The sequence below is a fragment of the Melospiza melodia genome, chromosome 22 (genome assembly GCF_035770615.1).
Source record: "Melospiza melodia melodia isolate bMelMel2 chromosome 22, bMelMel2.pri, whole genome shotgun sequence".
Classification (NCBI taxonomy): Eukaryota; Metazoa; Chordata; class Aves; order Passeriformes; family Passerellidae; genus Melospiza; species Melospiza melodia.
The window spans coordinates 5,584,778-5,612,622 of record NC_086215.1 but is presented as its reverse complement, the minus strand read 5'-3'; the positions used below and the strand labels follow the sequence as shown (position 1 = coordinate 5,612,622).

At 46.6% G+C, this 27,845-nt stretch overlaps 1 protein-coding gene across 1 annotated transcript in view; it reads right to left on the bottom strand.

Moving 5' to 3' along the window:
* PAPPA (pappalysin 1) overlaps window positions 1–27,845 on the bottom strand; it is a 181,112-nt gene that overhangs the window by 23,559 nt on the left and 129,708 nt on the right. The window contains exons 14-19 of the mRNA XM_063174550.1: window positions 20,401–20,572; window positions 13,785–13,968; window positions 10,908–11,118; window positions 10,138–10,309; window positions 6,622–6,769; window positions 3,958–4,067 (exon numbers count right to left, since the gene is read on the bottom strand). Of these exons, the coding sequence (XP_063030620.1) occupies window positions 3,958–4,067; window positions 6,622–6,769; window positions 10,138–10,309; window positions 10,908–11,118; window positions 13,785–13,968; window positions 20,401–20,572 (997 nt within the window). The remainder of the gene's footprint in view (window positions 1–3,957; window positions 4,068–6,621; window positions 6,770–10,137; window positions 10,310–10,907; window positions 11,119–13,784; window positions 13,969–20,400; window positions 20,573–27,845) is intronic.

Genomic DNA, 27,845 nt, shown 5'->3' with positions numbered 1-27,845 from the left:
CCCCATGGTGACATGGGCTCCCCTCGTGCAGCACAGCTGTGCAGCCAGGTGGGGTGACTGGGGTCCTGTCCCCAGCCCAGGAACACCACCCTGCCACATCTGTGTGGGTGCCTGGGACTCCATCTGCTGTGGAGGGAGAGGGAGCCGGGCTGTGCTCCCACAGTAGGTGACAAAGAGCCAAGGAAGCAAATCAAGCTGTCATTTTCTCCTTGTGAAGGAAGACCCAGTGCCTCCGGTGCCGGCTTCCCTCCCGTGGTGGCACTAACACAATGATGTCAACCCTTTGTGGGCTGCAAGGGCATCAGGTTTCCCCCAGAGAGGCTGGTGGAGAGCTTTCCTCCACCTCAGATGGGTCAAGTGTCCCCCCAGGCTGGAGCCCAGGGACTGACATCTCCTGCTTTCAGTAACTCACTCCTCAGGCACTAAAGGAGCAGGACAATTAACCGTGGGCTTTATGAGCGAGAGGATCAGCCAGGAAAGGGGACTCCTCCTATAGCTGCAGATGGAATGGGATCTCCTGCCTTCCCAGGAGTGGAGCTGCTGCACCACAGTGGGTCAAATCACTGTTCTGTGACTCAGTTTCCCTGCCACAAAATGAGCCTGAAACTCTCCAAACCCAAAACCAATTCAACAAACAAACAAACAAAAACCTACCAACCAACCAACCAAACAAAAACCCCCAAAAACCCAAACCTAAAAAGCCCCCACAAACAAACAAACAAACAAAACAGAACAAAAAATACTGGGAGGGGAAGGAAGGAGGAAAAGCACAAAGCTTTAGTGATTATGGGAGTATTTAAGGAGCATTCCCACTAACAAGTTCTGGACATTTTTAATCCCAGGCTTGCAGCCTGCATGGGAAGAGGGGCCATGGTCACGCTCAGCCCAGCAGAGCTGGGACGTGCAGACCCTTTGAAAGCTCTCCCAGGCATGCACATGCCTGCACACTATTTAGCCTGTCCCTACTCAGCACTAAGGCAAGAACCCAAGTTCAGACAACCTAAGAAATGAGGTGTCTGCTCTGTTTCTCTGCAGTCAATGGGAAAGAGCTGTCAAGCTGTCTCTTGGAGATATTTCCCTTTTTTTTCTCCCCACTGCCTGCACAGTCAGTCTTGGCAGCTCTATCCATCGGTGTCTTCAGCAGCTCCTTGTGCCACACACAATGAAGGGAAAATTGTGGGGACAGCAATGCTGCTCTGAGCACACCCCACAGCAGAATAGAGGTACAGAACATTTCAGGTGATTTTTTTGGGTTTTTTTTCTTGCTGAAAATTCTGATTTGGAAGACACTGCCAGCTTATACTGATTTCAGCAAAATGTTTCAGACCCAATAAAGCAACTCAACCTAAATGAATTCTGAAAAATACAAAAATATTTACACATTTTGTGAAATGAAATATCTGTTGTTGTTTATTGTTTGAGAGGACATTTAATTTCTAAGTCTTTGCTGTGTTTTTGTTTGTTTCTTTCATTTTCACTAAACAAAAAGTTTACAAAATCTTCTTGGAAATGAAATGCTACGTTATGTTCAAACCAACTTGTTTTTTCTTCCAATTTTTTGGTTCACCAAAAATCACAATAACAAAAGGGTCTCTTTGATTAAGGATTTTTTTTTTCAATTCAGGAGAACTTTGAGTGAACTGAAAAATCAAGTGATTTCCACAGCTCTGCTCTAAACAACCCTCAGAGAAGGGATAGTTCCTTCTTTCCACTTTGCTTCCATAACAGATGTTGCTTGAGCTGCTACAGACAAATTATTTATTTTTCCTTGTCAGCTCTCCCTGTGTTTTCTCCGTCCCCATCCCCTCAAAGGTAAGCACCACAGATCAGTCCTGCCTTTATCTTCTTCCCATCCTGCCCTCATTTGTACTTTACTTGTGCCTGAAATTAAAGCAACAAAAAAAGTGTTTCCTTTGCGTCATTCAAGCGCTCCGAGGTGCACAAAGACTCACCGTGTAAATGCAACCAGCTGCTCCCTGTGCTCATATGGCACAACAGCAGAGCTGTCACTGGCCATAAACAGAGACACGGCTTATTAATGATATATAACACATTGCCATGGGGACCTTCCCCCAAGGCATCCCAGCCCCATCTCTCCAGGATGTCCCCACTCCCACCAGAGGCAGCGTTTCTCCTGGAGGTGCCCCAAGAGGCTCTGCTCCCCATGGGTGACATCCCATTATCTGCAGAGTTGGATAAGATGGATGTTTTACAGCTACCAGTTTTTTAATTAAGGATTTTTTAATCCCTTCCAACACGAGTTCTCCAGCCCAAACCTCACTCTCTAGTCACAAAGCATTTGTGGAACTTGTATCTGCTCAGGACCTAAAGCTCTTGCAAGATCTTCACCATCAGGGGTGAAAAAAGGGGCTTATTTACTGCTGTGCTCTTGGAAACCATGATTTCTCCTCCATCCCTCACTCCCCTTGTCTCCCCCTTTACTACTCTATGTTTTCCCTGCTGCCTAATGAGCCCTCCAGAGACCTGCAGGTATAAAACTCGTTACAGCTCCCTCCACGTACCCGCATCAATAAGTGAAGGAGTGCAGAGAGAACAGGAGGGAAGCTGTCACTTTATTTCCCCATGAATTACAAACCACTTTAAAGTCTGGCACTCAGGAAAGGGCCAGTGAGAAATTGCCCCTCATACAGAGATAGGGGTTTTCTTTATGTTTCATGCCAGAAACTTGGCAAAGCCTTGGCTTATAAGGCAGTCACAGAACATCAGCGTCTGGAGCGAATGGGAAGCTGGGAAGGACATTATGAGCTTGTCATATTCTCTGGACTTAAGTTTCCCACTCCTTTCCCAGATTTATTCTCTTACTCTGCATGAAACAGTGAAGTTCAAAGTGGTGGAGAGTTCTGGAGCCACTTGCTACCCACAGCCAAGGCCAGATTTCAAAAATCCCAAACCCTAGGCGTACATTTAGGCATGTAGAGAAGCAAATAGACTGTCAAAGCTGCTCAAGACATGCTGGGGCTTTGTTGGCTGCTCGTTCTCCTTCTTAATGGAGTTCAGGTGTGTAAAACAGACTCCTGCAAAGCCAGGCCCAAGTATGTAAAAGCCAGAGGTGTTTGCTCAAGCACCATCAGTAACTTGCACCCTGGTGACACCTGATGTGCCACCGTCTTCCACCACACGCTCGAGCGTGTGTCCAGTTAGACTTCCACACCTGCAGAAATGCCATAAAGCCACAAACACCTGGTTTGTTTGTAGGAACACGAGGGTTTCCAGGAAGAGCTGGGTGAGTGTGCCTCCCCCTGACACCCGAGCGTGGGCATGACACCCAGCAGCTGTTTGCTGCCAGCGGGGCTGAGCGTGTTTGTGTGTGTGTGCATGTGGTGTGCACGTCCCCATCAGGGCACGCTGGCACTGCTGTGTGCTGGAGGACGCTCAGGACTGTGAGCAGCTAGTGCTGGCTCTGCGTTTGCAGCAGGCAGGAGGGAGAAGTGGTGACCTCTGGAAGGGGCTGTGCTGAGCAGGCAGCTCTCGCATGCGGGCGGAGGGGCGGGGGGAGCGCTCAGCCAGCTCCGCGGGGTCGGGAAATGAAAAACCCTCTGTATCAGCTGCTTTTGTCATCCAGGAGCGGCGCAGAAAAATCCAGCCCTGCCACCCAAAGAATGCAAAAATACGGAACAGGAGGAAGAAAATAAAGCCTGGCCAGTGCCCTTTCTCTGGCTGTCCGTCACGTCTTCCTGCTGGATTTCCAGATCCAACCCCACTGATGTGAGGCCTCTACCTTGAACTGACTTTCACTTGGTAAACACAGACAGAAAGCAACTTGGAGAGAAAGCCACTTGCAAAGAAAGCCACTATGTTACTGGACACAAACACAAGAAAAATCTGGAATTCTTTCCTAAAGGTCCAAATTCCCCATTTTCCACAGGTAACACTGATCACTCACTGCTCACAAACATGCAGCAAAGGATGTGGTTGGGACAGTCGCCAGGCACTGACCTTCACTCTCTGAGGGTTCATCCAGTGCTGGATGTCTTGCACGGTCTCGTTCACGCGCAGGAGGATGGGCTCGTGACTGTGATCCAGACAGGAGGTGGTACACTCCGTGCCTGCTCAAAACACAAAGGGGATAAAGCTAAAGGATAAAGCAGGCAGCTTCTGACCCTTCCAACATCCTTCCAGCTGAAGGACAGGATTACGGCTCATTTTTCCTAAATTGCAATTAGCAGTCAACCATAACTATCACATATCTCCTAGCCACACGTGAAGTGCTGAGTACAACCCTGTACTGAGCAGGGGAGTGTGGGGGTGGCAGGTTTTCCAAGGCCTTTTTGAACAAGCTGCAAATCTAAGTGTTTCTCTGGCTATTAACTCCAAGAAGGGGGTCAGGTTTTGCGCTTTCAGATCAAGACAATGTGAAAGTTTTTTCCATTTCAACTGTTCTTTCAAGCAGTGGGGCTGATTAGGGAGAGGCTGTCGAACTCATCTCACCTGTGACATGGCAGAAACCTATTGTTTGGTGGGTCAGATTTACAAACATCCAATAATAATCATCCAAAGGGTGACCAAACCTAATGATATTGGAGACCTGCTATCACCCAAGTCCCACAGTCAATGAGAAGTACGCAGAAAGGTAATGATGGCTTTGTTCACACATAAACCTGCTTTTTCTCTGATTAACTGTCATGCCCAGTGGGAATCCTGTCCTTTCTTTATTAAAACATGCTGTGATACTCTGCAGCAATATCCCAGAGCCCTGTGGTGACACAACCATAAGCCCTTGTGTGTTGGACCATTACCATTTCCCCCCTGGAAAATCACTCTTGAATGGCACAGCTGCTGCAAACATGTCATTAGGATTTCTGCACTCCAATCAGCGCTGAGGGAGGAATTAATCTCTGCACTGGTTTGGAGAGCTGAACCTTTGGCTCAACACACGCCTCAGCCTGGAAGGGCAGATTAGGTGTCTGAGGAATTACTGAAGGTGTGTGGGATTCATAGTGACCACGACTGGTTGCTATTATTTTTCCCACCTGCTTCTGCCTTCTCACATTCTCCACTTGGAGGAGTCAGTGGGAGCAGCCAGATCTAGGCTGGAAAGATGGGGAGTGCTTGAGGTTTGTTTTGCTTTCCCAGGACACCTGGAAGTGGCTCCAAGGACCTACTGGATGAGGCCTATTGACACCACCCCCAGAGTGAATGACTGGCTCCTCTCCATGAGCGTGGTGGACACTTTTTCAAAAGGACTTTGGTCAGGCTTTAAAAAATGCAAAGAAGAGAGGAAGACCCCAACATCTGATCCCAAAAGTTGGTGCTGGGTGAGCCTACAAAGTGTGTGGTATGTCTCCATCTGCTGAGAACGAGAGCCAGCGGGGCCACTGTGCCCTCTCTGAGCTCCAAATCCCTCTCCAGAGAGAGCCCCACTCCTGTGCGGGGTTTGCCCCATGCATCCCTCACCTCCATGATGCTGTGTGGTCCCATCCTAGGGTCAGACCCACCAGTCCCTGGGATTGGCACCTGCTGACAGTCACTGTGACAGGAGCCAGAGCTGGCAGGCACCCAGCACTGAGACGCTGCCCTCCAAACCAGGAACTGGGGTTTCTCTCCTTGCAAAAACCTGTCTGGCCCTGGAGGTAACCTCGTCTCAAGGGTAAAACGCCTCTCCACATTAAGAGTCGCCGCAGCCGCTCGCTCTCCCGGGCTCCACCACGCTGGTGGAGAGGAGCGGGTCGGGATTGTTTTGATATATGATCTGTAATTGGCATCATTACAGAGCGGTGATCTCATCCAGGTCGTGTTCTCCTCCCCGGGGAGGGAACACAAGGAGGCTCGCAGTCCTGCGCATGGCTGCGATATAATGAGGGAGCCGCGCAAGGAGGAAATTTCTCCAAGTTCAAAGGGACAGGCGGAGGCAGGAGGGGGATGGCAGGGGCTGGGAGGGGGGCTGCAGGAAGGGGCCTCGCAAACCTGTGTGGGCTGCAGGCAGTGCAGCTCCTGTTGCAGCCCTTACAGCAGGGAGACCCCCAAAATGGGGGCTGGAAGTACAATATGGTGTGTACAGGTCAGAGTGTCTGTCCCTCCCTGCGCCTGGGTGACACAAAGCCAAGCTGAGCACAGCAGTCATCACCCCTTGCACAGGGAACAGGTATCCCAGAAAGAAGGAGGAAAACAGACCCTTGAAAACAGCTCCTAAACAACTGCCATACCAAAGGGAATGCTCAGCTGGTCTCATACCGTTTCTGGAGAGACCTGAATTATCCTAGTGCTGCATTCTCCTGTCAGCTCCCTGCCTTTCAACTTCTAGAGCACAGGTTTGTGCATGTGGCTGAAGGAGTGGGGCATTACAAAAGCGTAAGAACAAAAGAGGGTACAATCCCTCCCTGGCACAGCCTGGCATGTTGCTGCCCCTGAAAACCAGCTGGCCAAGAAGGCACACCATGAAACTGGAAGCCCTGCAAGGAGCCTGCAGTCAGAGCATGTTACATGACGCCTGGTCTCTCAGAGCTCCACTTTTCCTAAACGCATTTCCCTGAAAAGCCTCCCATATCAGGCTCTTGGGCAAACAGGTTACTTGAAGGACTCCTTCCTCCCTCCCTCCCTTCCATCCCCATCCTCTCCCTGGTCTCCTGCTCCCACCTGGGGGCAGGTGTGGGTGTCACGCACCTATGCCGTAGCCGCCGGCGCACTGCAGCTTCAGGTGGCTGTTGAGCTGGGTGGGCAGAGCACACTGCCCCTGCATCTCCCTGCACAGGTGGAAGGAGCCACTCCAGGTGCCATCCTTCCGGCAGTGGATCACGTTGCTGCCACGGCCCTGGGAATGAGGGAAGGAGATAGTGAGAATTAACAAAAAACTAGCAAGGAGAGGCTGAGAGATGAGGAGTGAGCAGAGCTGTGGTGTTGGACAAAGTTCTGTTGGAGCTGGAAAAGCCCCTGGTTGGGATTGCCAGTCCTAGGAGTGGCAAGAAGGAGTTTTCTTCCAAAGAATAAAGAAAAGGAAACCTACAGTGTTGATACACACACAGATCTCTTCTCTTCTGTGCAATTCAAGGTCTTTACAAGCCCCTTGCAAGGTCTACACCTTAGAACAGCCCCACTCCTGTTGCAATAGAGGTGCCTTCACCCTGTTTGCCTTCCTCCTTGTTACAGAGAGGTTGGTGTCGAATGCAGACAGCCTTTTTCCTTTCTGCATTTTCAAACCAGTTACATCATCTCTGTTGAAAAAGAAAGAATCCCAATGGCCGTCTGAAGGAGGAAGGGAGAGTGGGACACGAGCTTAGCAGGGCAGAACGTGCTCTTTAGAGCTTGGCTGCCTTGAGTGACAGCAGGCGAAGGGGCTGAGACGGACACGCACAGAGGCAGGTGGGAAGGATGAAAAGATCCTCTGGTGTGGGAATGGGCAAGGAACAGAATATGACATTTCTCTTATAGAAAAGATTCTTGGTATGATACTGAAGAATGAATACCAAAGTCCGAGGGGAAATATCATGCCCTTTAAAGACAACAAAGGAGTGCGCAGGCAATCTTTTGTCAGATCTATCCACGCGGCGTTGGGGATTTCTGTGCAAACAAGCTGTTCTGTGGGATCTGCAGGCCCAGCTGACATGGGGCAATGTGGGACATTCAACAGGAGGATGTCTGGTGTGGGTGGGCTCCAAAACTCCTGTGGGGGCCTTACTGGGTGGGAGAATCATGCAGGATCTCTGCTTCTCCTCACCCGGTTTTCACGCCAGACACGTTGTCTGCTGTCTACCCGCCCTGCTCTTGGACACTGTGCAGGATATCTTTGGGGATTCTTTAATGTGCTGTCCATGCTGGGATCCCTGCAGGACTGCTGAGCGTTTTGGAGGAGCTCTGCCCCACAACTCACACCCATTGTTGCACAGGGACCTGCAAAAGCCCCTGGTACCAGCATGGAAGAGGGTTCAGCCTTCAGTGCTACTCTTGTCCTTAATATCCTAATGCTTCCCTTTTTTTGCTCATCTTTGTTAATGAACACAGTGTTTAGTGAGATGCAAAGTGGTATTAGCAGCAGACTACGGTGTGGGACCCGCTTCCCCTTCTCTAGACATCTGGCCATTGCCAGAAGTAATAAGGAAATCATATGAAAGGAATAATGGAGCAGATGGACTCAGGGTGAGATCCTGCTTGGTGATTCTCACCTAAGGGCCAGTTTGGCAGAGATTGATTAATTTAGATCTGACTGTTTATATGATTTGTGTACAATATGCAGAAATGGAAGACCCTTGCTCTGGTGCCAGGGGAGGTACCTGCTTAAATGGCCATTACATTCCTGGTGATTAAGAGATGCTGTATGTGCAGCCAAGTAATGGTCTTCCAGCATGGTGACAGAGTCAGGAATAAATTGCTAAATTATAATTGAGCACAATTTGCTGTTTTAGCAAGTTGGTGCACTTCCCTTGCAATTTCCATGCCAGGGTTCAAATGTGATTCTCAAAGATGAGCCATGAAACCTGATTTATGTTCCTGGAGCTGGCTGTGCTTGAGGGTACTCCTGTATAGTTTCAGCAACATACTCAGAGATCCCAGGATATCCATTGCTATAGTAACATCCTGTCCATCATCCCTTGACCTGCAAAATCTCTTGTGAAAACCCCTGCTGGGTTTCTTGCTTGGATGCAACGTGTATTATCACCTTATATAGCTGAGAGAGACTTAGTGGGGTTTAATCCTTAAATAATTAACACCTCTCAAGTGGTTCTGGCTTGTGCCAGGAGCTCTTGCTCTTCTTCTGTAGCCTATTTTCTGAGATATCTGAAAATACTTTTCACTGTAAATACCTTTCTCAAGATTTTATCTGCTCCTTTGCCCAAGGTGCTTTCGCAGCTGAGCAGTCACTCCTCTCCCTCCCAGTGAATAGACAGAGTTGTATCTCTTCCTTCCCAGAGCTTACTTCATTACTGCTGTAACCCTGACTCCACTGCTTGCTCCTCTTCGTGTTCACCTCATTCAAAAGCAAACACAAGCCCGTTCCACCAGCTGTCATTGCCCTGGATGTCCCAATTTCCCCACACTGGCAGTGCTGGAACACAGCACGGGCCATGCTGCCCCTCTGAGCAAGTGGTGGATGCACAAGGCCACAGCTGCTGTGTCCCAGAGCTCCCACCCCCTCTGCCTGCAACTTCTCATTTCACGCTGCTCAAAACCTCACTCCAAGTCTTAAACAAGGAAAACTTTCCCAGGTGCCCTGATGTGAAACGCTGGGGCTCTGTCTGTTGTCACCATGCAGAAGGCAGGCCAGAGGACAGGGAACAGGAGCTTTTAACATGTGGAGCAGGTACCAGAGGTGTCTTTCACGTGACTGCCCCTAGAGCAGGGTTGGTACCTTTTTAAAGGTTCTCAGACTCTGATCTGATGATCTGAATTCTGATGATATGAAACAGCCCTTGTCAGAGCACACCCTGCTACAAGCAGTGCCTGCAGCTGCTGCAGCTTCCACATCCCCACTTTCTCTTCCCAAGCAGAGGGAGCAGCAGCAGCACTTCTGGGAGAAGTTACTTATCTCACAAACTATAATTACCTCTGGTGAGGAAAACTAGGCATTTAAATAAGATAGTAGAGGCCAGACCTTCTCATATCAGTGAACACAGCTCCCAGGAAGCCAAAGGCAACATGCTGATTTGTGCCAGATGGGGATCTGACCTCTGATGCCAAATGACACCTTCACAGCCAGAAAAACATGGAAGTTTAGAGAGAATTCACCTGAATAGCTGTAATCCCTATGGTGCTAAATTATCACACAACACACAGAGATAAAATGGTAAGAACTGGAGAGAAAAGTGAGGTAAAACAGAATGAATATATGGGATAAGTGTAGATAACTCATATTCTACTTACTTTGATTTGTTGCTGCTGATTTTCTAGCCAGATAAAGCCACTGTGGCAGATTTTTCTGCCATTTACTGTCTAGAAATGGTAAGTCAGCCACTTCTAATCCTCCACAGGTAATAGTTAATACTGTTACTACTATCATAGAAAATAATCACTACTATCATAAAAAAAATAATATTTCCAGGCTCTCCCTCAACTTTAAACATGATTTTTCCTTTTGCATTTCCCTGCTTTTGGAAGAGCTCAATATCCCTTGGCCTCTCCAAGAGAGGGAAGGTATGAAAAACCAGACTTGTGTGGGCTGAGGTGGTTTGGGTGAGGCAGACTCACCGACTGGCTGTCATCGTCCTCGCACTTGATGCGGCACTCGCTGTTGAACTGGAAGCCGTTGGAGCACTGGTAGAGCCCGTGGAACTTGGAAGGTGGAGGGTCACAGGTGACGGGCACGCAGGCGCCTGGCAGCCACGTGCCGTCTTGCGTGCACTGGATCTTAAAGGCTCGCCTTTTTTGTGCAGAAAAAAAGCAACATTTAGTGAGTGGCTGAGTCAGCAGGGAGCCTCTAAAGGCTCCGAGCTCTGCTAGCAGGTTGCAGGAGATGGGTGTGCTCGAGCTTCTAACACTCGGGGAACAAGTTGTGAATCTGCGTCATGAGGTCTCTGAGCAAAAATAACAATTATTTGAAAAACCAACATTGAGCTGCCCAGCCTAAACTCCTCTTTTGGCCTTGGACACATCTCCCAAGAACTCAGCTTCCCAGGCTTGTGGGCTGTGGTTGGTTTGAAGTGGGTTTGTGCAGAGTCAGAAGTATACGACAGCACTAACCCTTTTCTTCAGGGTTTCAAAGGGGACTCCCCAGGCTGCATATCAAAGGGGTATTTCTAAGGTAAAGTCTGTTTTTTTGACCACTGGTCAGGATTTTTAAAGAAGCCTAAGTGAGCTGGGTGCCTAAACTGACCCTGCACAGCTATCTGCATGAAGGAATTGTTCCATGCTATTCCCTACGGCACACAGAGCCTGTGACAAACAACCCCTTCCCAAAATCATTGTAACTCATGGCTTTCTGAACCAGGCTGATGGCACAGCTTTAGTCTTTCACGTACTTTCTTGATTTTCTGGAGGATCCAGGGACGTGGTAGCCTGGTTTGCATTTGTACTTGCAGAAGGAGCCCACTTTGTGCTTGTCCTCTCGGCAGCGCGAGGTCTGGAGATCCGCATTGGGGACGATGGAGGGTGCTCGACACATCAGCTCACACAGGGCCTCAGGAAAGGACCACAGCCCATCCTCCATGCAGGTCAAGTTGCTGTTGTTTCCTGAGAAGAACAGTGAGCAAAGTTAACGACGTTCAGCAGGGCTATTTTCTTTTGAAATGTTGTTACACCCATAAGATATCAAAAGCCCCCTCAGCCGATTTGACAAATTCAGCTGCATTGAGCATTCATATGTCCTGTGCATTCTCTCGCTCTAGATGATGTCATTAAATCATTTAGGACTCTGCTTTCAGGTGACAGGCAGGCAGTGCTTATTTCAGGAAATGCTATAGCATAGGGGAAGCCACACGGGCTTTGTCATCTTTTGTACTTCTCTTCCTTATTTTGTTCCTCTCTGAAAGGAAGCTTGTTTCATACATCAACCCCCTCCTCTCCAAAGCCATGGCTTTAACAGAGGGTTTGGTGCCATCACATTCTTCATTCTGCTTCTGTGTTATATCTTTTCCCTGAATCTGTCCCTTTTATTTCAATTTGGAACCTTTTGGAGCAGCATCTGTTAGTATTAGAGTCACTACTCCAACACAATGAGGAGCCATTCTCAGCTGGGGACTCTCAGTCCTTGGGGACTACTGTGATAAATATGATTCATAATACTCATTAGAGACTCATTTTCCTCAGGAAGCTTTCTTGGCCAACACCTCAAAGGTAAAAGGTACAATAGATCTATTTGCCTCTGCTATGACCTACTTGACTTCAGAAGGTTAAGCTAAAAGTAGCCCAGTCTCAGTGTATTTTACATTCTTTGTTATTCTATACCATATGTTGAAAAGGAATAAGCTTTTCCTAAGAAACAAAGCACAGCTATGAGCCACTAACCCTTCAAAAATCCCTAATATTCCATTGAAATCCCTGAGCATTGCTGCAGGAACTCTTCTCAACCCACAAGGCATATTTTCAACAGTGAGCCAACTTCGGAGTTATCCGAAATAATACTGACAAACTGCTAACCCCGGAGCAATGCCATCTCTCTGCAAGGAGAGGAAGAGAGCCGGGTCATGAGGCTGGAATTCAAAGAAGAAGAAAACAAAAGGCTCTGGAGGGCTCAGGAAGGTATGTGGAGGAGCCCTCCTGCCCTGGCCTCAAAGATAAGAGAAGCCACATTAAATCAGCCCCGGATTTCTCTCTCCCCTCCCCAACTGCAGATGATTGCAGAGGCATTTTGTGCAGGAGGGAGCTCTTTTCTGGAGCACCAGCATGTTCCTCTGCTCTGACTCATGCAGCAGCTCCCAGCCCAGCCGTGGTGATATCATACTTGCCACTGCAAAGCGATAAGCTGTGACATTACCAACAGTGGCTGTCATGACGTCAGTGATTGAATTAGGCATGACTCATTCCAACGCTGTTCTCCAGAAGCTTTGTGGCAACATTTATTAGTCATCAGTGATGGCTCTACACCAAACGGAGCCTTTACCTCACAGCTCAGTGTTTCTGGACAGAAGTGAAGTGATGCTACACACCAGAGCTGCAGCCCCTGATCTGGGGTTGGTTGTCATCCCTCCAGCTAACCCCTGCCTGAGTCATCGGCTCTTGTTGGTCATGATGACTATAATTATTTTCACCGCCTGCTCAAAAATATTTAAAGCACTTAAAATGAAATAACACCTTTTGTTGAAGATAGCCCTGTGAGTGTCTACACAGAAAAAGGGAGGTTTTTGCTAAAAAGTAGTCTTATTTTCTCTTAAGTATCCTTTGAGTAGTCATAACGTTGTGAAGTTTTCTAAACCTTTTGAGTAGTCATAACTTTGACTGTATGTTGGCTGGTTTTGGTTATCTCCCATCAGAATTAAAAATAATTAAGCAATTTGCTTATATATGAAGAAATCAACATAGCCTTTCCCTGAAATGAAGAATACTTCCCATGCCTTCCTTCTTGGGGTTTGCAATGAATCCCAGCAGAGAAGGAGATACCATGGGTACAAAAAAAAAAAAATTATACAGTGTTTGTACCTGAGTTGACAACAGCAGTTAAGTTTATTTACAAGATGGACAAGTTCCTTCAAAGTAACAATTTTCTTGTTTCCTGAGGACCAGATCAAAAAGGGAAATGTGCCAGTGAGCAGAAGAGTTGATGGTGATGAGAAGAGGATGGGGATGTTAGCAGAAAAGTAGCAGGGAAGAAGATCGAGGAGGAGAGGACAGAGGGTGGCAAGCTGTGTAATTTCTAGGGGAAAAAATAAAAGAAAAAAGGAAAGTGTAATGAGTGCCAAACAAAAAGAGGACAAGGAGGTCAGAGTAGAACAAAATGAGTGTGGAAAAGGAGAAGGGTGATGTTGAATTAGAAAAAAACAGTGATGGGGGTCTGTGTCATTGGGACATGGGGCTTTTCAGTCTTCTCTTGTCTTTCCAAATATATAGAGGAGGCATAGAAGGGAAACAGACAGTGGAAATAGACAAAGCATGGGAAAGAAGATGAGAGAGTTCAATCTGATTTATCCCCATGACTTTTCCATGTTTTGGTTGTATGGAAGCAATATTCCCTGTCATTACTGCCTGGCCAGCCACGATCAAGGAAAGGTCAAAGCAAGGTAATAGAGAGATGCAGAAGAACTTAACTTCTAATATAAATAAACCTTCCATAGAGTCCCATAATTCTTCCTACTTAAAATATCATGAATAACTCTAAACCGACAGCAAGAGCAACATGTATTCCTGAGAGCAGTCTGTGTTAGCTGTGTCTCTCAAGTCACTGCACAGACACCCCCCAATACCTTTCAGAAGAGCAGGAGGCCGGCAAGTGAAGGAGCATTTCTTGCCAAAGGTGGTCCCCTCGCTGCAGTTGAAGGTGGCAGGGTAGACATGGTACTGGTCTGGGACACCACAGTCCACGGGCTCACACGTCACCTGCTTGTTCCACTTCCCATCCATGCACGTCATGGTGACGCTGGACTCCGTCTGGAAAAAGACACACGGCTACAGCCACTACAGCCAGCAAGGGACAGATCAAAACCATTTCAATCCTAATAGCCACAATTTTGGCTCACAAGATAAGCACAGCCATGTCTGGCCCCAACCATCATCATTTGGACAGCAGCTACCAAACCCACCAAGGTTCATAAGGAGCAGTGTCAGAAAAAGGATTTTCTGTCATGTCTGGGGTGAGACACCAAAGCCCTTCCATAGAAAGAGTGCAGCTCTACAAATAATCCAAACTCTTGTCTGGCCTCCTGAGACAAGGAGAGAACCTGCTGCTCTCCCCTGCCATCAGAAAGCAGCACAAGCCTGAGCTGTTTGGAGCTGACAGCTGTCCCCCATCCCTGTCACCTCTGCAGTGACAAAGCCACTCCAAAGGGATCCCCCTGTGCTTCCAAGTAGTCAAACTTGTTTTTAGGTTTGAAATAAAAGCCAAACTGACATGAAGCCATTTGGGACTCTCACCCAGGCTCTCCCGAGAGGTGTCAGTCACCCTTGGATGGGGATCTCAGGGGAAGTGCCTGGGGCCACATCCGCATTGTGTGCAGACACTGACAGCTGCTGCTGTGGCTTCCCTGGCAGAGTGCCCCAAGGCTCCGCACAGAACCAGGGCACTGCTGTCCTGACACCATGGACACGAATGCCTGAGGGACAGAACTCTTCTAGGAGAAATTTACCATGAGTGTCCAGAGTGTCCTGCCCATAACTGGCACCTGGAACTCGAGAGGATGTACACAGTGTCAGTGCCTGTGCTCTGACTTCCTCAGAGTCACTCTACCATCACAGCTACACAGAAACTAAACTTCTGTGGATCTGGGGAATAATCCAAACTGCACAGCACACTGTAATCCTGGAGTGCTAGGGGCAAAGAAGAAAAATAGGGGGGGAAGTAAAGAAGCCACCCATCTAAAGCTAAGATGAATTTACTGAGTGACTGAAGGACAAACAGATGTTGGCAGAGAGAACTGAGTAAACAACATATCCACTTTCTAATTAAAAATGGAAAATTATTAAAAGCTAGAAGAATCTAACTCTTCCCTTCACACCAGAATAAAGAGAGGGACAGAGGTTAAGAAATGTGAGAAACCCAAACATGAGAAGGGGAAGATGCTGGCGAGGAATCTGACCAAGCCATACAGCAGCACTCCTCTGCCTCCAGGGAATATTTTATTCAGGGCTGGTATGCTCACAGGAGATTTGCACCGCCGGCCATTGATCTGGGTTTATAAAAGGAAAGGGAATTTTTCTAGCACACATCAAAGGGACCTGGATTCCCTTTTCGCAAAAACACCCTAATGGTTTCAACAGAAGTTCAGACCTGTCTCCCTTTGATATATGGTTGCATTCAGAATGGAAAAAGCAGTCCCTGAGCTGGGAAACTGGACACTTCCCAAGTGGGCACAAAACCCCTTTTCTAGACCGTGGAGTTTATTTAAACAGGGAGCACTGCTGATGGAAAAAAATGTCTTTTCTACAAACTCAGAGTAGCACATTCTGGGATACTCGGAGCCATCAGGTGAAGTGATACTGTGTGTTCACATTCCCAATAATCTCCCTCCCCAATGGCTGTTAATTCTGCCTTTGTTGTTTATCAGAATATCTGTACCATTAAAAAGTGTATATAAACTGTAGGCAGTTGATGTCCTGAAGATTCCAGGGTGTTGCAGTGTGATGGCCACAGGAGAAGGGATCATACAGAATATTCCCATGTCTTGCAAACCATCAGCACTCCAGGATGAGCTGCTCCAGCACCCAACAAAGCCATCCATCCATTGCCCTTTAACAGATGCTATTATCAAATAACACAGCAGCAATGTGGCTGTTGGAACTTAAAACATAAACCCAAGCTATTGATGTCAATAAACTCAAGCTAATGATGTCAGGGGCTATCCAAATATTATGGAAAAGACGTGGGTCTTGCATAGTTTCATGTTGGATACTGGATCCATGATGAGCAGAGAGAAGCTGTATCAATGATAAGCGATTCAGCTCCAGGAATAAAGTTATTGGTGTTGCTGTGATCTAGTTTAGGAATAAATGAATGTTTCTACTAGCTGTTACTGGCTGGTGAAACACAGTATGGTGCATGAGGAAGTTTCTCTAATGACAGCGTTGCACATCAGATGTACCTCTGCAGAGCACCAAAGAAACAGAAACCAAAATATAACACAACAATTCAAACAGAAGCAATATCTGTGCACGTCACTCACACCTTACAAGGACTGTTTTGCCCAGGCTACCACTTGTGAGAGTATTTCAGCTGCAGCCTGTGGCCTTAGTTAGCAGAGAGCAGCAGGACACCAGAGCATGCTGGAAGTGCCACAGGTTGGGACCTCTCTTTGGGAGAGAATCCTCTCCACAGCCACCTTCTCACTGACCTTTGTGCCCTTGTTCTGGACCTTGATATCAAAATGTTAATAATTAGTGTCTCCATGTTTTCATCTCTGAGTTTTTCCCTGTGATATTTTCCCCACAAAGCCCCTAACCTAATCTGTAAGAGTTCTCAGATCCCCTATGGATTTTCCTCTTCCTGGCACACTGGGAAGGCCATTCCCCAGCAGAGAAGCTGTGCCCTTGGAGGTAAGACCCTGGCCACTCAGCTTTTCCCAGTAATTTGTTCCATGTTTGGTACGATGGAAGCTGAGGTTTTCAAGGTCAGACATAATAATGGCACATTTTAGAGCATGTCTATCATGTCATCACTCGAAGCACACGCAATTCTGCAGCAGGACACAGCAGAGAGCATTCCCTGCAATGGACACAAAGACCAGTGGCTCTGATTGGAAGCAAAGAGGACAAACCTCCCCCAGAAATTATTGCTGATGGCAGCCACCACCTTTTGACTTTCAGCATCACACCTGAGGGTGGGATCACTGCAGCGCCCAGGGACAGCACCCCTGGCTGCTGAGCAGGATCCTGTCCCTCCCCAGCTCCATGCCTCACCCTGAAGGCATTTATGAACGACTCAGCCCTTGGATCTGGTGCTGGGTCTTATGGCAGCATCTGCCCGTGCCTGTGCAGCTCTCCCAGCCGGAGCTGAGCAGGCACGTGCCTGTTTCGCCTGTCTGATCTGACAAGGTCACCCAGCTCACAGCAGCCCACACGAAGCACTTGGCTTTCTCGTCTGGTTTATTAGCTGTCACTTTGGGCACTTTGTGCTGCTTTGACTGGCATCACAGCAACTGCTTCCCTTCATGTCCTGCCTTCCAAAAGAGGCTTGAGCAAGGAGGAAAGAGGGGGGAGAGAAAAGGGGCCCCCAAAGATACAGTGAAGAGGATGCAAACTTAAACAAATCTGGTGCCAGAAAGATTTCTTTCTCGGGACTTTTAACAGCCTGGGAGAATTCATGTCTCCTTCCTGCTGCCCAAGATCCCAGCCAGCCCCTTCTTCAAGTGATGCTTCACGTGTGAAGTTTCCTCTCCTTAAAAATGAACAGCTGTGCCCTCCCCTCTAAGTATTCTTCCACTTCTGCCCACTACTGTGCCTCTAATTGAACCCACATGAGCCGTGCTTTCTTTTCCTGGCATGATTGATGATGCCTTTGCACAACATTAGGGAGCTGCTGGGTTTTAAATAACACCTCTTGACCAGAGCAGCAGTGGTGGTAGCTTCAAGGAGAGATGACAACAAGTCACTGAATGAGCAGAGCTTTCAGTGAAGGACAAGGGGGAGGGAAGCACTGAAAGACAAAGGGGGGAAAGAGGAAGAAGACAAGAAAGAGCGATGGAGTTGTCAAAGGGGGGTGGGAAGAAATCAGGGAGGGAGAATGAAAACATCCCCAAGATCTTCTTTGTGAGAAAGATACATGAAGGATTTTGCTCCATCACTATGCAAAGCCCTTTGTTGTTGTTGTTGAAGTCCCTAAATGAGGACGAGAGAGAGCCCAAGAGTCTGTAAACAGCTCAGCTTTCTTTTTCTTTTCAAGCAGCAAAGAGTTTCTGCTGCACAGAGTGCTGACAAGTTTTAGGGTTTGGTGATTTTACAGGGTTTTAACAGAATTTGGGAATGGGAGTTTCTCAGAGAGGGAATGAATGAATGTTTTGCCCTAAAACTGATTAAAATGGTGGCTTCAGAAGACACAGAGTCTAGAAAGTGCAGAAACTGTTAAGAAGATTTTTCAAAGACCCTTTAGATGTAAAAGATTGATTTGAAATATGACTTGTGCCCCTACATCACCAAGGTGCTTTTGAAAATGCCACTTTTTGTTGCTCTCTTTGCCATATTTTTCTGTCTTTCAATGAAAAAGGAAGACAAATATGGTTCAGATGCCAAATAAAGGTGTTTCCACTGGTCTGTGGATCACCTTCACCAGCATGTAGTGGTCATGAGCCACTGATGGTCAGTTTGCTCTTTGAGACATTGCACCTCACCCTCCTTCCTACCCATGAGTGTGAAACATCAACATGTGCAAAGCTGCTTCCTTCCTCCTCTTCATCAGGCAGCTCCACACACTGACAGTCAAATGAGAAAAAAGGTATCTCTATACCCTCCAATTAGTCAAATAAGTGAAATAACCAATTAAATGACAAAAATTAAACAAGGAACAGCTTCGTGCAAGCCATGACAGAAGGTCCCTCTGGCCATGGACAACCACCCATGTGCCTTTTGTCACCCCCAAATGCTTGTGACTGGAAGAGGAACTGAAGCTGGAAAGCAAGTAAGGAAGAAGCACAATGCCTTTTGATGTGAGAAATCCAGACCATGGATTCTGGACTTTCTCAGATAATTCATTTCTTGCCTACACGTTCCACAAGTTCTGTTTTGAAGCACCTGACGCCAAGAAATAAAACAAGATGATAGTGAAAGAAGCTGTCTGTTCCTTTCCAGAGGATCTCTGAAGCACACTAACAAAACTTTAAAAGCACGTGTTTAATGTGCTTAGCTGGTCATGGGTATTTTTAAGATGCTCCACTCCTTCCCTGATTTGAACAGTGAATGCACAGCACTGAGCAAAACAAAGCCACTGGCCTCAGGGGGTTTTATTGGTGGAAAAGACACCGAAGTGCAATAGCAGAGCAGGGTGAGAGGAAGCATGTTGTAATAGGCAGTGAATCACATTAGTGAGGGGTGCTAAAATCCTCTGCTCCTGTCATATGAGTCTGATCGAGGCTCTGAAACCAAACTTCTCCCAGCAAAACCATGCCCAGCTGGCTGAGCCTCCCCAAAAGGTAATGCCTGCATTTAAATAACACAGGGCTGGTGAAGCACACTCAGGCTGTTTTATTTGGTTTGTGATCCCTGTGTGCTTCATGTGCCCCATGTACAGATCCCTTCCAACAATTTCCTGGTTCAGCCACTCAGGCTCGTTTTGAGAACTGGTTTTCTGTTCTGTAAAAATGCTCAGCTGGAGCTGGGGTTCTGGTGCTGATGCCAATTAGGATGGAAGAGGCCCCAGCTCGCAGGGTCCTGTATTTGTTTTGTAATTGAGTTGAAAGGGTTGACTCATTCCCCTCCACTCTGTCTCCCCCCTCTGTGAGCTTATGAAGAACACAGTATTTCACAAGCACAGACAGGCTGCTGAGTGTGGCTGCCCCAGCCCCTGGCCCAGATGTGAGGCTGCCCCAGATGTGAGTGCTGCCCCCACAACCAGGGAGAGAAGGTGCTGATGGGGGAAACCACCCCCATGTCTCACTCAGAGGATGTGGCAGTGGTAGAGATGAGGGCACAAAGTAGGGTGTCAGCCTGCATCCCCCTGTCCCCAGCATCCTGCTCCCAGGGCCATGCTGCACATGCACCTAATCCACCTGCCCCAGCACAAGGCATTGGATTTTTTTTTGATGTTTAAACAAATTGCTAGCTTTCCTCAATACCATCCTCACTGCATGAAAATGTGCTGCTTCTGTAGGACTGGATTATTAATGCATGGATTAGAGAGGATGGGGAGCATTGCCTGCCCTGCTGGGAGAGGTTTTTGGTGATTTGTCTGGAAGCAAAAAGGTTTGGGCGTTTCTGTGCCCTCCATGCTGCACATGTCAGGGCTGGGAACAGATGGACTGAAACACTGCAAAGGAGTTAATATGTTGTTAGCCTCAATCTGAGGACTCAATATTAGAAATTCGTTGTGCAAAACCACGAGCATCCTACTCCCAAAACACCAACCCCTCTACCCTCTCTACTCAATGAAACCAAATGGTTTGGCTGAGTAGCGCCAGTGAGATCAAACAAGGACTGAACTCAAACACTTTGGTTTGAAAATTTCTAAATTCAGGGAATGTCTGAGCTTTGCTTATTGCCAGAAACTCTTCCTACAGAGTCAAAGAGCTCCTGTTCTGACGACAAGAATTTGGACAAGACCTTATCCCAGGGCTGGGCTGAGATTTTAGCGTCTACCCTGAGTTACCCGTCAATTTCTCCACAGCTGTTTGCTCATCCTGGTCTTGCGCATCACAAAAAAACCACCGTGGCAGGACAAACCTGGCTCTTGACGAGATCATCATCCCTGTGGATGTGCAGGATGTAGCCAGCCTTGCAGCTGACGTTGCACTGGGCGCCGCTGTCCCAGCCGCTGCCGCCGGTGCAGTTGAGCAGCGCGTTCTCGATCTCCAGCCGCTGGCAGTCGGTGGCTTCGCAGGAGTAGTGGACACAGCTGGGAGGGAGACAAGGAGTGGTGGTGGTGTTATTTGATTATTTCAATCCATTCCACAAGAGCAGTGGCTGACTGACAGACTTTGGTCAGAGAGTTCTGAGCCCAGCTCAGGAAAGGGCTCCACTGCCTCTTGGTGCATGTCCTGAAGGACAGTGGGCACAGTGGTGACAAAGACAGCAAATTAAAGGGTTTGTAGCAAAAGGGAAGAGCCTACCAATTCTGCAGAAGCATCTTCTGTTCTGCAATATTCCACTGCACTATGACCTCCCTATTCTTGTATTAATGCCCATTTCTCCATCCATCCATCCATCCATCCATCCATCCATCCATCCATCCATCCATCCATCCATCCATCCATCCATCCATCCATCCATCCATCCATCTCTCCTGTGAAAACACTCCCTCCAAGAGCAGTCCTCATTCCCCATCCAATTTTAAATCTGCTCAATCCATGAGTGTTGAAATTGGCAGTGATAAGTGGCCACATGTGAGGGGGGGTTTCTGTGATAGACACTCTTATCTTGGAGAAGCTTGATTGAAATCATCACATTCATTTTATTCCACTTCACGAGGAACACCAAACATCAACTGTGTAGCTGTGTTGATAAGCTCTTATCAAGCTCAGCAGCATGCTGTCATTTCAGATCTCTCCAGTTGCTCTCCTGCCATCCATAAAATCTTTCCCCCATGGAAACTGTTTGTTCTCCCTCTGGAAAATTATTGTAACATTTAGCACAACTTGCAAAAAGAGATTTTTGTTTAATTTTTATACACACAGAGATGTCTGATTGACACAAAATCTTTCCCCATCTCTGGTGACCTGACTCAAACATTATAGCACATCTTAAAATATGAGTATCGGGTAGCCCCTCAACAAAACAGCAATGAAAATGTTGAAGATCATAAAGCATGAGGAGAGATTAGCCTAGAGAGAGGGAAGAAATATTTTTACAATGAGGCTGGTAAAACACTGACACAGGTTGCCCAGAGATGCTCCATCCCTGGAAAAATTCATGGCCAGGTTAAGATGTCTCTGTTTACTGCAGATGACCTTTAAAGTTCCCTTCAACACAAACCATTCCATGATTCTATGTGCAAAGTGCTTCTGGAATAGAGATGAAATTTCTGGGATAAGGACCCCTACAAGGTGGTATTTCACTGATAAAATTAATACTTAATTTAAGTTTAACACAGTTAAATTAGTTCTGGGGAGGGAAAACATTAACTTATTTCACCATCTGATTGTTTAGGGAAGAAACTAAAAGAGAAAATTATAGAAAGAAGGGAAAGCAATGTATCAATATACATATTTTGAAATAGATGACAAGCAGTTATTTCTGTCTACTAGAAAAAAAGGGTTAACAGCCCTGTTCAGCTTAGTAAGCCCTGACTTAACATGTACATGGTGTTTTGCTGTGTTCAAAGCACTGTGCAGACATTATCTAATTAATTTTTGTGACACCCCTGCGAGACACCTGGGCTGGTATTGTTATCCCCATGTTACTGATAGAGAAGCACATCTGCACATGTCTCTACTGAGCTTTAGATCAGATTAAATGACAGTATTTATGTACCTGCACAACTCATTGCTCTGTCCCCGACTAGTGCTATATGGGAAGTGCCCACTGCTTGTAATTTAAGGTTGCTTGTTCAGTGCTGGTCCTTCCCTGGAGTGTGATGAGCTATAAGCAATTTCCACATTCAGAAATATTTTATTTCCTCATGGTGCACAAAGCATTGCTGCTGACAGAGCTGAGGAAGGAGAATTCCACCCCTGTGTTGGCCAATTCCATACCCTTGCATGCAACAAACCCCTGGCTATCAGCACAGCTATGATGCTCATCACCTCTGCAGGATGAATGATCCTGTGCCAGAGCTGGCCTGTCCAGGGTGATCCTGCTTTCAGGAGGATCCCCACCCACTAACCAAGGGCTTCACACGGTTTCCAGTCACTGCATCTCACAGCCTGAGGTACAGATTTAAACTCCTGTGGATTTCACTCTGAAAGGATTGACATGGCTGTGGATGGAGCAGCAACAGGACAAGTGAGCAGCACATCCCTGTGCCCAGGTGGCCATCACCTGAGAAACAAGGTGAGGAGAACAGGTGCTATTGCCTGGCAAATGCCCAGCACAGATCATCCAGAGGTGTGAACCACAGGCTTTACACACTCCTTACACACCATGAGCCTCACACTCTGCAGGTCCCCAAGCAGAGCAGGACCTTACCAACCTCTCCCTAACCCTACCAACCTCAGGGTCCTGCTGTTTGAGTAAATCCTCAGCTGACATCAGTGATAACATCTGATACTGGATGTTGGGCGAGAGTGTAAATGATGCTTTGTGGAACCCTCCCTGCTACACATCCCAGTTAGTCTGGCCCACGAGAGCCAACTCTCACTTTGCTCCCCTCCATTTCTCAGATGGCGAGGCAGCGGCACGAGTGTCTCCTGTGCCAGGGCTGCAGTGCTGAGGAAGTTGACTCACTGGGGGGAAAAAAAGAAGAGCACTAATGCCAAGCCACTCTCAGAAGCACATACTGCAAACCTCGACTGCCCGTTGCAAAACTGCCCCAGAATCTGAAAGCCTTCTTCAAAGTTGAAAAAATAAACAATAAAAAAAAAAAAAGCAGACATTTAATCTAATACTTATGTGAATTAGTGGAGCACTGAATTCAGACTTGAATGGCTTCAGAGGGAAGGATGAGCCCAAGAAAACCCTTGTAATTTGCACAGAGGGAAATCTGAAGCAACGTCACCGCAGCCAGTGGCATCACTTTTCATTTCCATCAATGTAAAGGAGAAAAATAATCTGGTTTCTGGAGTTCAGATCAGGACACCAGATGAGCAAGCCTGGGCTTAGAAGTCCTACAGAACTGAAACGCCACAGACAAAGGCATTAAGAAACACTTATTGTGATGTTCTTCTTTCTGTTTACAAGTCCCCTTGTGGTCTTCTGAAATGGCCAGGGAACATTTTTAGCCACCCCCTCCAGGCTCCAGATTATGCCTTGGTTAGCAGATCATCTGGGCAGCTCTCTCTGTCTGTAACTCTATATGAATGACTTCAGTGACAAACAATACAACCATTCACTTTTTGTAAAAAAACAACCACTGCCACCAAATGTTTCTAATTTAAATATTTCTGGTTCTCTAGCTACTGGTTCCAATTTGGTATCAGCTACTGTCAGCCGTAAATCCCAATGAATTTTGAAGTCATGATCCTGAATTGAGCTCTGCAAATGCAGAATTAGGAAGGAGAAATTAATATCTCCAAGTAGGAAGTTGAGACAAAGAACCCATCATATCCATTTGTGGATTACAGAAGCTCTTGCATGGGCACTGCCATTTAGCAGTGGTCAATCATCACATGTTCCAGAAAATGTGCATTCCTCAGGAAAGAAACAATATAATGGCATCTGAGAATGAAATTGCTTCAGCTTTAACTCATGTTGACTCCTGGTATAGGACAGTTTATCCCGTTTTCTTCCAGTCAAAATCATGTGACTTCATCAAAACTGCCAATTTCGAATCATCTCTGGTCTATCCTAATTCCCAAAAATCCTTACCAAAGTACAGAGCAGTCTGGAGCAAAGCCTCACAAAGGACCCAAGGACCATGCTGAGGATTTACTCGAACGAGTGTTGGTGCCTGGACATTCCCTGACATGTGTTTATTTTACTAAGTCCCCTTCAGGATTCACTTGCTCCTCTTTTTGCCCTGGCAGTGCATGATTTTCTAAAACAACATCTTCACACTGAGGTGAGCGCAAGGAGCAGAGGATTTCTTGCACACATTCCACTGTGTGTTCAAAACAGATCAAGGAAGGCTGTTTCAATGATGCAAAAAGCCCTGGACTGAGTTAGCTTCCACATGAAGGCTGAAGTTCTGAGCCAGTTCTTACTTGATTCAAATCCATTCTGCCCATCCCAAATCTAAACGAGCTCAGTCATTAGGCTCTAAATCTGTGTTTCTCTGTGCCAATATTGGCCCCAGTTCAGCAAGGCACTTAAATATGTGCTTAACTTCAAAAGCACAGTTAAGTCCCACTGATAGATTTGACTACAGGGGGATGTAAGCAAATAGCTCAGGGCTTTGCTAAATTGGAGCTTTAGTGACACAATCCTCGAAACATTTGTATTTTAACATGTTTATAGAAAATTATAACAATTAAGTGGAGCTTCCTTCCTCACATAAAAACAATCCAGGACTTCCTCTTTTGTAAAGCTTGCAGCAGCCAAACTTTCTTTTCCTAACCCCGAGGTCAAGCACTTCTCCAAGAACTCATCTTAACATGGTGCCTTAATTATTTATTTCCTTCGTGATGGTTCTGACACGTATCTAAGCTCAGGTGAGCCTAAAAGCTCATGGTGGGCACATTTTAGGAGAAGGGATACAACATTATCTCTTGGACAGAGCAAATAACTCCCCTTTCCACATTCTGGACCAGCCTGGGCTGCAGATCTGAAGTGCAATTTGGATTTGTCCTATGCCACCATCCACACAACTCACACACACGTAGCCTTCTGAGGGTTTTTCTAACATATTTATCCTTAAAGTGGGTTTGTGTTCTCCTCTCTAGAGGTTACTCTAAAGGCAAGAGCAGGTTCTTTCTCTCTATATATATGAAGAAGCTGCTGGCCATATTTCTTGCTGCAGAAATTAAAAAAAAAAAAAAAAAACAAAACAAAAAACCAAAAAAACCAAAAACCCAAAAAAAACCCCAAAAAACCCCAAAACACCAAAAAAACCTAAAACCAACGAAATTGAAAAGGTGGCAGTGACTTTGTCTTCTTCAGTCTTCAGTTAAAGAACATTGTCTCCTTGTATTAACACAAAATCTTGAATATCTGCCCAAATCCATGGGGCTGGATGGGGACTGGTGAACCTGTGCTGACTAGAAAAAGGATCAAGCCCTTTCTTAAAAAGGTGCCTTTAAACCCGATCCATGAGAGTGACAACACGAATGGTGTCACCTATGGTCCCTTCAGTGATATCTCCTCAGTACTGCTGGGTTTGACTCTGACAGCAATCCCAGCAAACCCCTGTTTCAAACTGAAAGGGTCAAAATGAAACTAAACCCAGAAGTTTACAGAAAATCCTTGCTGAAAGGGTCGAAATGAAGCTAAACCCAGAGGTTTACAGAAAACCCTTGTTCCAACCCAAGGTAAGCCCAAGAGAAAGGAGAGGCACGAGCCAGCACGTCCCCCTCACTGTCTCCATCACTGGCAGGGCAAATTCTCCTTGGTCTGGGCTCTGCCTCCAGCCTGGCTGCACCCCGTGGTGTGAGCTGCTCCTGCCAGGGGGGTCCATATTGAACTGATAAAGCTCTCAAAGCCCCATCGCCCTGCCAGCTTGGAAGTGGGACCGTGTCCCTGGGCGTCAGCAGCCCCACAGGTCTCCCTGCCAGAGTCTGTCCAGGCAAACAAAGAAAACGCATTGCCTTCCACTTTAATAAAAGCCAAATGATGCCGCTTGCCAATTACCAAAACGGGGCGAAGGTTAAAAACCCATTGAATTATAACACATGTCACGGACCAAAGCTTCTATGATTAACAGTTCTGTGAGAAATTCATTAATTTCACCCGAAGCAAGCTGACAGAGATTGTGCTTAATGACAGAATGCAGGGCAGGGGAAAGGCGGCCGAACCGGGAAAGAGAAAGCTGCATTAATTCACAACAAAAAGAGACGAGGAAACCCTTTTTTCCTCCTTATGAAAAGGGGAAAAAAAAGAAAATAAAAATAACCAGAGTTGTAAAGAGCGGTTGCATTTGTTCTGCTGCTGAAGATTTATCTTCATCATTTCTTGTTGGGGAAGCTGACAGCAGGCGAGAACAAGACAAAGAGAAGAGCTGGAGTGGGCTATGAATTCCTGGGGCTTGTTTGGGGCAGCAAAGGGTGCAGCTCCAAGGGAACCTCTCCACAGAGGCCAGAGCAGGTGATGGTGTGGTGGCCAGGGGTGGGTCTTGGTCTACAGCGTCAAAAACCCAGATATGCACACTTACAGAGGAAGGAAAACCCAAAATCTCCCCTGCAGAAGCAATTTTGAAGCCACAGCAGTGAGGCTGTGCCAAGGTTTAACCAGAGAAAGCAAAGGAAAATGTTTTTGCTACACTCATTAGAAAGCATGGGGTGGTGGCAATGTGAGGCAAGAGGACTGGAGAGCTGTGGGCAGTCAGGGGGGACCTGTCTGAAGAAAGAACACAGAGGTGATGGTGGATTAGAAAGACGGAAACTCCTGAAATGCACAGTTCTGACAGAGTTCCCCCAATTCTGGATTGGGTGAATTGGGCTTTCCTGCCTGCAGTTTGCAGAAGGGGTGGTGGAAGGGACAGGTCTGGTGACCATGGCAGGGAAGTGCCACCAAGGAAAAACAGCACTTACCACAAACTGCTTTGCCAGGGATGGGTGACCCACAGCTGATGTTTCCTACCCAGTGACAAAGACAAAAATCTGATTTTTGAGGAACCACTGCCAAAGGCAGCCACAGCACGTCAGGCCTTCTGCTAGAGTGACTGCAGGGTGGGAAATTACACCTCTGCTTCTGCACACCCAATTTCACCGTCCACTGCACGAGGCTACATAGGAAATAGTAAAAGTATAATAATTCCAGCTATAAAGCACAAGAGAAGAACTAACCAGGCCATTATATCTGCTCTAAGGATGTAATGTGGAAATAAAGAGTGTCATTTTTACAGCACGTCTCCAGCAGTGAGGTAAACTTCTGCTGAAAACAAAAAAAGAGACTGCAGTCACTGACAGCAGGAAAAAAAACAACTGGATGAATAAAACCAGAAAGGACAGAGCAGGAATTTTCAAACTATAAATGTCTTCAGGAGTATGGAATGGATTTTCAAAACAACTAATGATGACTGAGGACAAGTACCTATAAAGTTCAATTGGACTTTAGATTTAAGCCCATTTTTCTCTAAAATATTAACTATAATACATATTTTAAGAAAGAAGACTAAGTGAATATTTTACTTTCAGTCATTAAGTTGTTGCTAACCCATGGGAAGGATCCATTCACCCTCAAAATAAAAACCGTGTTAACTTTTAAGGGACAATATATTTCTTTTCCCTCATAATTTTAAAATCTGCACCTTTGCCTAGAAATATCTGTATCTGGCTATAAATCCTCTCCAAGCAAAATAATTCTCCTTGAAAGAGAGAAATAATACTTCTTATGGAGAAAAGTCAAAAAGCAGGCAAAAATATCCATGTTGACCAAAGGAAAATGAAAGGGTTAAAATTGATGATCACCCATAGAAAGGC